This window comes from Anopheles ziemanni, chromosome 3, assembly GCF_943734765.1.
Source record: "Anopheles ziemanni chromosome 3, idAnoZiCoDA_A2_x.2, whole genome shotgun sequence".
Taxonomy (NCBI): domain Eukaryota; kingdom Metazoa; phylum Arthropoda; class Insecta; order Diptera; family Culicidae; genus Anopheles; species Anopheles ziemanni.
Genome location: NC_080706.1, coordinates 55950769 through 55962109, shown reverse-complemented (window position 1 = coordinate 55962109; position 11341 = coordinate 55950769). Strand labels below are relative to the sequence as shown.

The window sequence follows — 11341 nt, the reverse complement described above, 5'->3', positions numbered from 1 at the left end:
CACGACACGTCCAACCCGCAAGGACAGATGGAAGAAGTGAACTATCCAGGCTCGTGGCGCGACATTGAAGACTCGCTGGAGTCGTACGGCGGCGGTCCCGAAGAAGATGTGCGCGTGTGGTTCGAGCAGTTCGAGGAAATAGCGGAAATGGCACGTTGGTCGCCTGTGCAACGGTACATCATGTGTCGCCGAAAGTTGATGGGAACGGCGCGGAACTTTCTTAGCACACTGCGTGGCGTGACTAGGTACTCTGAATTGCGTGGAAGATTGTGTCACGAGTTCGGAGAAACGGTCAAGGCCAGCGACGTGCATCGGAAGTTAGCGGCAAGAGTACTTTACTCAGCGAATAACATCGAGGAGCTTAAGACAAAGCTAGTGCTGATGGAAAGAGCAGAACTAAAACGTGGAAAAGAACGGGACTATACACTCCCAAATCGTATTTCTAAGGAAGTAAAATTCGAACACCGGAACGTCACGAAAAGGGTAGGTGAAGGAAATCTGGTGAAAAACGAGTTGCGCAATGACAATTGTTACAATTGCGGGAATGCCGGTCATCGTGCAAAAGAATGCGAGTTCAAGCCGAGAGGACCGAGGTGTTACGTGTGTGACGCGTTTGGACATGTCGCGAAGAATTGCCCGAAGAGAAACACCGGAGAAACCAACGCCATCGATTCGAGGAACGAGGGGACTGTGATAACCAAAATCGACGGTGTTGAACTGTATTCGTTGTTTGACACCGGCAGCCAACACAACTTGATTACGGAAAGTGCCCACCGTCGCATCGGAGCGCCTAAGGTTTCGGGCACAACAATGGTTTTTTAACGGCTTTGGGGCGAAACGAACGGCAGCTAAAGGCAAATTTGAGCGGAACGTGCTGATCAACGGTCGCCAGTACGGGGATCTGATCTTCTTCATTATACCGGACGGGAGCATAAAACACGACGCGTTGCTAGGAAGAGAATCGTTGCAGTGTTTCAACGTGGTGGTAACCGGACGGGGCTTGGAATCGAGCCACACGACGATCAGGACAATACCGAAGTGCTTTTATACGAGGAACAGTGGATCAACAATATTACGTCGGATTCGGCTGAACTCGACATAGCACCACGATATGTCTCCCAGGTACGACGGATAATAGAAGCGTACGTTCCTAGAACGAACGTCAAAAGCGTAGAGACCACAATAATATTGTAGGACGAGAAGCCGGTCCGATCGACTCCAAGAAGGTTCGCTCCACGAGAGAAAGCGGTGCTGGAGGCGACAATAAAAGAGTGGTTGGAGTTGGGAATTAACAAGGAGAGTGACAGTGACTTCGCAAGCCCGGTCACATTAGCGAAAAAAAGGACAGATCACTCCGTGGTGGATTATAGGGAATTGAACCGAAAATTGGTGAAGGATTATTTCCCCATGCGAAATATAGACGACCAAAATGACCAGCTCAAATCGGCTAGGGTATTCACGACGCTCGATCTAAGGAATTCATTTTTCCACGTACCTGTTGAAGTAACGAGTCAAAGGTACACGGGCTTTGTCACTCATGACGGACAATACGATTTCCTGAAGATCCCATTCGGTCTGTCAAACAGCCAGGCCAATTTTAGCCGATTTGTGGCAAACGTGTTCCGAGGACTGATCAAGACTAGACGCGTCTTGATTTACGTCGACGACTTGATAATTCCAACGGATGACGAAGAAACAAACCTGAAGACACTGAAGGAGTTGCTGGAAGTCGCTAGCGAGAGCGGTATCGAATTCAACTGGACGAAATCGCAATTCCTGAAGCCAGAGGTAGAATACCTGAGGTACGTAATCTGCAATGGAATTTACCGAATATCTCCAAGAAAGATACGAGCAGTCCGACATTTCCCTGAACCCAAAAATGAAAAAGAACTCAGCGTTTTTTGGGTCTCGCTAGCTATTTCCGAAAATTCATTGCCGGATACGCAGTGATTGCTAAGCCACTGACGAATCTGCTGCGGAAGGAGGAAGTGTACAAGTTCGGAGAAACGTAACAAAGAAGCTTCGGACAGCTGAAAGATTGCCTAGTGTCTGAGCCAGTGCTGAAGATCTACGACGAGAAGGGGGAAACAGAACTACATACAGACGCCTCTAAGGACGGTTTGCTGCAGTGCTTTTACAAAAGGCTGAGGATGGTGAATTCCATCCAGTGTATTACACGAGCAGCCAGACATCAAGTGCGGAAAAGAACTATAGCGCGTACCATTTGGAGACATTAGCAGTGGTTCGTGCGGTTGAAAGGTTACGCGTGTACCTTCTTGGCATAAAATTCAAGATTGTAACAGACTGTGAAGCATTTATGCAGACACTGAAATCAAAGGAGTTGTCAGCTAGAATAGCGAGATGGGCGTTAATGCAGCGCTTTTCAGGAAAGCAGAGTCGCTCGTAAGTAAGCGATACACGTGTCTGCAGCTAACAAAGTCGCGGAACGAGGACTTAGTTTCGTTTGTCTGCCGAGTGAACCGCTCCTGCATGAATTTCCAACTTTCCGCAATGAGCGAAGAGCAGTTTAAATGCAAAATGCACGTTTGCAGATTGAAAGATGAAGCCGACGCTGAAGTGCGAACGAGGCTTCTATCTCGAATCGAGGAGCGAAACTACGTTACATTGGAGCAACTTTCTGCGGAATGTCAACGTATCGCGAGTCTGAAAATCGACAGCGCGATGATTGCAGCAAAAACTAATGATCGCGTCCTGGCGCTAAGGGCCAGAGGACCGCGATACCAGTCGCCTGGTCAAGATCAAGGAGGAAAATTACGGCAAGAACGTAGCGTGCATCGGGAAACTCGCGGCAAGCCGGCTGGGCGTTGTTGGTTGTGCGGAGGTACCCATTGGGCAAGGAACTGTTCATATGCCCAACATAAGTGCCTTGACTGCAAGAAAACGGGCCATCGAGAGGGTAACTGCAACCAACAGAACGGTAGGCGCCAGCGGCGAAAATCTAGGAAATGGAACAGGCGCACTCCGGTAGAAACACGGTTTGTTACGGTCAACGTCTGTAAGGTGACGCAAGCTAGGAAATTCGTCGACCTTCTGATCGGTAACAAGAAGGTGCGCATGCAGCTCGACACCGGTTCGGACATCACGGTGGTCGGACGGAGCGCATGGGTAGGCCAACATTGAAGCCGGTAGGAGTATGCGCGAGGACAGCGTCTGGCTCGAAGCTTCAGCTGGATGGTGAATTTTTTGCGCGGGTTGGCGACAGGACTAAGGTCATCGTTATTCGCGTTATACCATCAGACTTGCAGCTTCTGGGAGCAGATTCGATCGAACAGTTCCAGCTCGGGTCAGTGCCAATGGACCACTTTTGCAATACGATAAACCCAGAAGCACTAAAATGGGAAACCAAGTTCCCTAAAATGTTTAGTGGAAGTGGATTGTGCACTAACGCAAAACCAGATACCGAGTACATCATCGCAAGCGATGAGTTGGAAGAAAACGTGGGTTCCGTTGTACTAAATTGTATTAATGTATTTTCGCTTCATTTTAGAGATGTTGCGAAGGCAACGGAATCCGACCCGGTACTGCGGCAAGTAACCAAATACGTTATGGAAGGCTGGCCGCGTGATAAATCATATGCGAGGCCTTAACCACGTACCGGGGTAGTATTTTGTTCGGGGAGAGAGTGGTCATCCCAAGTAAGCTACAGCGGCGTTGCTTGGAGCAGCTGCACGAAGGACATCCAGGGATCTAACGGATGAAGGCGGTGGCTCGCAGTTACGTGTACTGGCCATGCATAGACAAAGACATTGCCGAGTGCGTAAAAATATGCCACGCCAGTGCAGTAGCATCAAAGTCCTCCCCGCGTGAGAAACCCGTTTCCTAGCCAGCTACCAAGGAAGCACCGCCAGTGGACGATAAACGGTTCGGCAGTGGTGACGACGTTTATATCAACCAGTATGTTAGAAACTCTTGGCGGTGGGTTCCAGCACGGATCGTACGGGAACTAGGCACTGTAATGTTCGAGGTGGAGACCGAAGATCGCCAGGTGCATCGCCGTCACCTGAATCAGCTTTGAGCGCGCGGTTCTGCCACTTCAATTGATACACCTTGTTAAGCCGTAGAGCCGAACCGATTGCCGTTGGATTTGCTCATCGATACAGCGCCGCAGGCAACAAGGCCGATTTCTCCTGCAGGGCAGCAAATCATCGCATCGGATACAGTTGCATCTCCACGACCAGTCCCTTTCGTGACTAGCAGACGACGGCAGCCGATACAAGTGCCACGCCGGTCTTCTAGACCTAGAAAACCCCCACGTAGGCTCGACGAGTATCGTCTAAATTAAAAAGGGGGAGATGTTATGATAGGACCTGACCCGATGGATAAGCTTTGGGCCACTCACTGATAACTCACCGTTATCAGCTAACGTGGGTTCCTGCTATCCATCGGGGTCAATGCGCAGCGACCGTCGATCACTCGACTTCGGCTGGGGATTGCAAGAAGATCGGGCACGGACGAGCCGCGCGTGGCGTCCATTTGTGTTAGGAAGGTTTTATCGTTTAGCTTTTAGGCTAATGACCGGAATTTAATGTGTACGTGATCGTTATAGAAAATATAGTAATGTGTAGATAATTATGTGATTGATGTGTTGTCACTGAAAAGACCAAAGACGCACGGAAGAACATAAAAATTCAACCCCCATCTAAAACTGACCCAAGCAGGATCTCAAACCAACAGACCCATAATTTACTCCGTTCAGAAAACCTTTGACTACGTCCACATTAGCTGGGAAAATTCAATAATTGATGATAGTGAGAAACCTAAACGAATAGGTATCATATCATACTTCATATCATACGAAGGAAATCATCGCTGACTAAGATTTTGGCTGGGGAAGCGCGATCGTATCGGACGAGCCGCGCGTGGCGTCCGTTTGCGTAAGGAAGTTTTACCGTTTAGTTTTAGGTCAAAGACCGGAGTTTTAATGTGTACGTGTTCGTCAAGGTAATATAGTTCTAACTCAAAGTACCAGTTGTGCGAAAGAACATAAAAGTGGTGTTCGATGCCAAAATGAAGGTGGAAACAACGTTTACCATTGCCGGTGAACACACACCAATCAAGTACCCTGAACAGAGACTCGAACATAAGTGTAGGAAATTCAGCAATTGAACATTGATAACCAGAAGATAAACAAAATCTGATCAACCATAACCAAATCATCGGTAACGGATAGAAACGGAACAATCGTTTTCAATATTGTAGCATACCTGGCATTCAAGAGTTAATTCAAACGGAATGCAACGTAGTATAATTCACTATACAGAACCATCAACAATTGAAATTCCGATTCACCACAGCAGAGAGCATCGCCGTGGGAACGTCCGAGTTAACTCAAGCTCCTCCGAGGAAGGAGAACACATTACCATCCTGCAGATGCCCGGAAGCCAAGAAGAATCTTCTTTCTAGAAGCCAAAAATGGTACCAGCAAAGAGTTTGCAGCTCCCTAGGTTTACACTCCATACTAGACGACGTGGAAACTACCGCGAAATCTCGCGAGAAGAGGTAAAAACTGGACCAGCGCGAACTTGTCAAGACATGAATTCTGCTGAGGGACCAAAGCATACCTCATGCGATGATGTAATTCGACTATGCAGGCATCCGACCGAAGCAGAACGACAGCGGAAGGTAGGCTTCGTTACTATTCATGAATGGATGATATATGGCCAACATTTATAATTGGCGAACACTTTAAAAGATATACCAGCAAACGATGCCAAAAGAAGGTAAGTTACGTTTCAGGGCAGACTATTCTGTGTTATTGAATAATAATAATGACAAAACTATTTCAGAGCAGTTGCTTAGGACGAACTTCGCCCGTTTTAGATAATTATTCAAGGTTTATGCAACATAACGATACCGTAGTATTTCTTTTACCAGCATTCATAACCAGATCAGATCGAACGTAAATTATACCAAGTGTACATTAACAAAGCTGATTTGCAAAATATCAAGTGTTGTATACCATGATTGATCAATAAGCTAGTCTTACATACCAACATACTTGAACGGTGTAGAGTTAATAGGGTGAAACTAAACACTTGTCGCTGTCGATGTTCACAGTTTTTCCAGTTTGTGATTCCTTCACCAAAGATGCCGCAAACTGCTACTTCATTTTACCACACGGATTCCTCTTTTTGTTCGAGCTGCCAAATCAAAAATATAAAACAAACGTTAAAATAAAGAAATATATGATAACGTCGTTTTGACGCACCTGTTGATTTTAACACTGTTTTGCCATGAATTTGTTTGAAAAACACAATCTCGAAGTTGAATTCATTATGACAAATTTATTCATTATGAAAAATCGACGTTTAAAATAATTCACATTATCGATTGAAGGTATGACAATAAGACGCGCGTTGTGTTGCATTTCCCTTATGATCCTCCTAGAATATAAATGAACAAGAAAAAATATTGATAACTGAATTGCAGCATTGCAGTCACACTTGACCTAATTTCTAGTAAAATTTATAAAAAAATATTTATATGCTTCTCAAAAAATACTAAGGCGAGGATAATCCAAAGCAAATTTTATTGAACTATTAAATATTGAAGCAGGAAATAGGAATGGGGTTAGTATTTATAATTATTAAATTGTCCTATATTTTCACGTACCTTGAACGATGCGTTTAAAAAAATACGCCTTCATCGTCGTCCTCCTTTGAAGCATGGAATTGCAGCTGTGTAGCGGATGAGTCGTCTGTTGTTCCCCATTTTGCAGCTTCACCACCTCGCACAGTTACATTGTAGCACACATTTTCACTTTTCAGTAGGCTTTGTTTGAGTGTTATCATCTTATGGGAAAAGTCTCGACTTCGAGGAGAAATCACGCTAAGAAACCCAGCGTACAATTCTTGCAAAAATCGACAATGTTCAAAACAGCTCTCAGCATTTCCCGATCCTAACGAATTGATGCATTTTCTCATAATCTCTCCACTGAGATCTCCCAAACCAAGGGTAAAATCAAGCGGCTGCAGCTTACACGTGAACGTTTCTTCTACTGGATTCTTGTCTTCGTGCTCCAATGCCTCTGATCCAATATTACAATCACGGGGTTCCTCATTTTCGGTATTTTTTGAAGATATTGGTTTGATTTTTGTATACTCCAGCTTCTTCTGTATATCTTCCCAATGTGAAATATCTTGGCCGCTAGAATACTCGTAGAAGGTGAATGCTTCGATGAATTCTTGCATGCCATTTGTATAGGCACGTGCGTATTGATATGGGTCTTGGCCTTGAAGCTCCTTGGCTATGACCGCGAAATGGTTTCCAAAAATATTTTCGAGCCTGACCTTTGCTTCATCGCAAACTTTTTGCTGATTATTTTTCCTAAAATGAAAAGCAAAATTGGGTGGTTACTTTACATTAAGGATGGTTTCTCTGAAGGCAAGCAGACCCATATTTAATCTTTTAAAAAATGCTTCTAAGCTGTTCAGGCAACGATTAAGCTGGGACATTGTTGGGTTCTTGAAAACATACCAAAAACTTAACATGTTATCAACACGTCTTTAAAAACCTAATGTAGACTCTAATGCAGGTAAAAAAATAACCTCTACCTACAGTTAGTTTTACCGGGAAAGCATAAAAATCAACCTCAAACTAATTTTTTCTACAACACTTAAGCAGATACATTACACTGTACTGAAATTGACGCTATCTGCTATCCGGCGAGTGTTACTTTATATTCTACGTTCCTACCAAACATTTGAGGTTACGTTTCCCAGAGTATTTCGTATTGATTATGTTTGTTGCTAACTGTGTTTGATCTGTTTGATATGTTCTAAATAAAGAGTAAGGACTTCAAATTACCGGCGTATACTCACCTAGGATCGATGGTGTGCAGCAAAAATATTATGCGCTTCGACTCAATCGTGATATCTCGACTGCATTTTACGATTCGCTCATATCTATCGTGCTTCGCGTCTAATTCGCTGGCGTACCCTCGGAAGCACTGAATGATAAGATTATTCTCATCCACCAAAGCACTACTGCCAACAGATTCATTATCTTTACCACGGCGTCCACCTGGTTTACCAAAATGGTGTCTTCGGTTGCCTCGACCGGTCATTGCAAGTTTAGATATCGAAATACAATTTACTGCTTCGTTCAACGATGCACCGAAACGTCATAAACATGTTAGCGCGCAAGGTGTATAAATTAGAAGGTGAAGTCGTCCAGTGTAAAATGACATTTCATGACTTGACATAACTGTTCATCGATGAACAGTACGATGAAGTACTTCACACCGCGTGACTACATTAGGCATACCATACCAAAAACTTGGTACGGTCGAGCTCCAGCGTACCATACCAAATGCAACCCAGCCCTTCTGGGTTGGCTGGTTTGACACTTGGAGCGTACCAGTTTTTTGGTATGGTACGCCTAATGTAGTCACGCGGACACATGAGCAATGCCAAGGCAAGCTAATCTGGCAGAAAAACAGAGCCCGGTTGACAGAAATTGACATTGTTGCTGGTACTATGTAGTTCCAGCAAGAGTCCCAGCAATCTGCCATGGAAAAACTTGCTGGTACTACATGACAGCTGCAAAAAATTTGAATTTTTGTCAACCGGGAGGTTGTCATGTATTGCTTTGGTATTACATTGGCAGGCATTGCTCAGGTGTGCAAGAGTTTTATACCCTTATTAGACGAGGAATGTATCTGTCATATTTTTCCATCCTACTGTCAAAGTAGGCTCTGGCAGGGCGTTTGACATATAAATGATGACCGCTCGTGTAATAACGCAAAGTTTCACAAAATGGGTTTTGCAGTTATTTGATCATTTTCATGTTTGAATTTGGCGTATTGTTCATCCTAGAGTAACGAACAAAATCCGTTGCAAACAACAAAGCAAAAAGTGAACAAATCGCCACTTTGACATATAAATGCCAGTCGAAAGAAAATCGGAACTGGTCATGCCTGATTCCGATTTTGAGGAAGGAATGTATCTGTCAAGAGCGTTTGGCAGATAACTTCTGGAAAAATATGACAGATACATTCCTTGTCTAAAGCTGCGGATAGACGGATGCAATATTTCAATGCAATGAAATAACATTTGACATTTCTACCAAAAATGACAGCCATTGCAATATTGCTATGCGTATTTCATTGCAATATTGCAAAGATCCAAACGGGGTGGTTAAGCATCGAAATATTGCATTCACTGTCATTTTTGGTAGAAATGTCAAATTTTATTTCATTGCAGTGAAATATTGCATCCGTCTATCCGCAGCTTAATATTATTAGAGATTAGTATTAATAAGGGTATTAAGGTTCATTATTAAGTGACAGTCAGCTAGGTTCGGAAACAACCCAATAAGCCTTCAGCCAAGGAAGGTTCTAGAGAGGAAAGGTTCAAATTGATTTTTGACAATCGCGCTTAGTTTTGTTTACCAAAAGAAACAAAGCACTTAACAATGATTCGTTTGCAAATGTAAAATAGCGTTCACCACATGTTTTTTTTTTTACATTCTACACATTATTTTGGCGAAACCTAGCTAAAAACGATATAAACAGCATGTTCCTCACTATTGGAAATAACAACAACTTTTTAAATTAACAATAAACGACAAATTGAATACATAAACAAAACTGCGATTGACTATCTTAATTTTCCTTTATTCTTCTTATGAAGTCAAGGTTAATTATCGGGATGAGTCCACCTCGTCTGTCGAACCACTTTGACTTTGACAGCTTATTCAATTAAGTCCGACGCTGTGTTTGCGGAACGCTTGCCATTCGTGTATAGTTGTGCTTGTTGTTCATAAATTTTACTGTTTTAAGATAGTTTGGAAGTTGAAATTTTCAATACTTTTCCATTTTACTATCCAAGGTATTTTGGTTAGTAAAATTTATCCCCAAAATTTTGAAAAAATAGATGAATAGGTCTCTCAATTGGTGCATAACTCCTTGAGGGAATCTTATTGGGTAGGTCAATGAGCCACTCGTTTATCAGGTGCTTCACAGTTCCTTTGCTCGTTGGGTCTACGCTTTGTGTTGTTTCCTTGTGCCAAGGAATCGCTTTCAGCTAAAATTCGATTGCCTGCCTGGCATTTGGACAAAACGTTTGGTACTTCTGTGAAATTTCTAGAAAGCAACGGCTTGAGGAACCGTGTAAGTCGGCATTCTTGACCAAATTCATATAAAAATATCGATAGCAAGACGGTGTCCCTTGAGCTAGCGAAAAGTGAAGTACAATTGCATTTACATTTTCTAATTGCACTGCTTACATTGTATTGCGTAAATAGTGAAAGGTGAAATATGCATCCTATTGTGTGAAACGTAATTATTGTGAGAGAAATTTCGCGCAGTAATGTGTTTATGGACAGATAAATTCATGTGCAGATATAAAAAACATCGACCCTTCCGCATTCAGTGGTTTGTGAAACGTGTCATATTAAACGTTTCGTAAGCATTGCTTTTACTTGCTATGTGTTAATTCCCCTAGCTTATTTTTTGTCGGTGTCTAAAATATTAGCCTTTGTAGACTGATATAGCAAGATGATCACATCATTCCATAACAACTGACTTTTTTATTCTTTTTAGTGCTTCCTAATCAAATCAGCATCCACAATAGTGTCTAACAAGTAAAAAAATTCAAATATTTTGTTCTACAACCGAATTACTTTTTTTTTGTTTTATTCCACTGATTATCACTTGATAGGTTTCTACTAAGGAGTAGAGAATTGTACAAAAAGGGTCACATACATTATCAAAACAAATAAAACGATGAGCTACTTAGTTGGTATTAGCGATGCTATGAAGTGAAGTGAACGCCAGCCGACTAAAGCGATCATAGAGAAAGGAAAGGTACGCAAGAAGCACAAAACGAAAAAAAACACACAAAGGTCGATGAATAAATTGTCGTGCAAAAAACAAAACACCGTAATTTTCCTCACGACATCTTCCAATCGTGGAACATACGGACTCTCGCGCTTCATCGCATCTTTGCTACATATTGGACGGGAACGGAAACATTTCCCTTATCAAATCTTCTGGTCTGTTGATTGAACCGTTGAATTGAATGATTTAATCTTTGAACAGCATTACCGAATAAAGGGAAAAGAATGTATTGTGTCTGCCGTTCGTGAATGCTCAAATAGAACACATGAATCAGTGTAGCTTCCGGTCGGTGGCTAAAGATTGTCATATTGTGGGCCATGGTTGAAGTTCTACCTGGAGGTGACTTATCTTGTAGAAAAAAGATCAACCCCGTCAAAAGTGAATCAGTGATAACTATTTCTAATGTTTGATATCAGTCAAGGTGCGTCTTATCAGTAAAACGTAAAATGGCAATTTTCGATACATGACATGGTGATGTCA

General features: G+C 42.8%; 1 protein-coding gene across 1 annotated transcript; it reads right to left on the bottom strand.

The window, feature by feature from the left end:
* Positions 1 to 6627: 6627 nt before the first annotated feature.
* On the bottom strand, positions 6628 to 8123 carry LOC131287516 (translin-associated protein X). The gene is made up of 2 exons (XM_058316575.1): positions 7842 to 8123; positions 6628 to 7347 (listed from the first exon to the last, which is right to left on the bottom strand). The coding sequence occupies exons 1-2, from the start codon at positions 8084 to 8086 to the stop codon at positions 6648 to 6650; spliced, it is 945 nt and encodes a 314-aa protein (XP_058172558.1). The 5' UTR covers positions 8087 to 8123; the 3' UTR covers positions 6628 to 6647.
* Between the last annotated feature and the right edge of the window lie 3218 nt (positions 8124 to 11341).

What these genes read in the sequence shown, in the direction of transcription:
- LOC131287516 (XM_058316575.1), bottom strand. Translation starts at nt 8,086, where the DNA reads ATGACCGGTCGAGGCAACCGAAGACACCATTTTGGTAAACCAGGTGGA. An exon ending in CTGCACACCATCGATCCTAG is followed by an intron (nt 7,348 to 7,841) that starts GTGAGTATACGC and finishes TTTTCATTTTAG; the next exon opens with GAAAAATAATCAGCAAAAAG.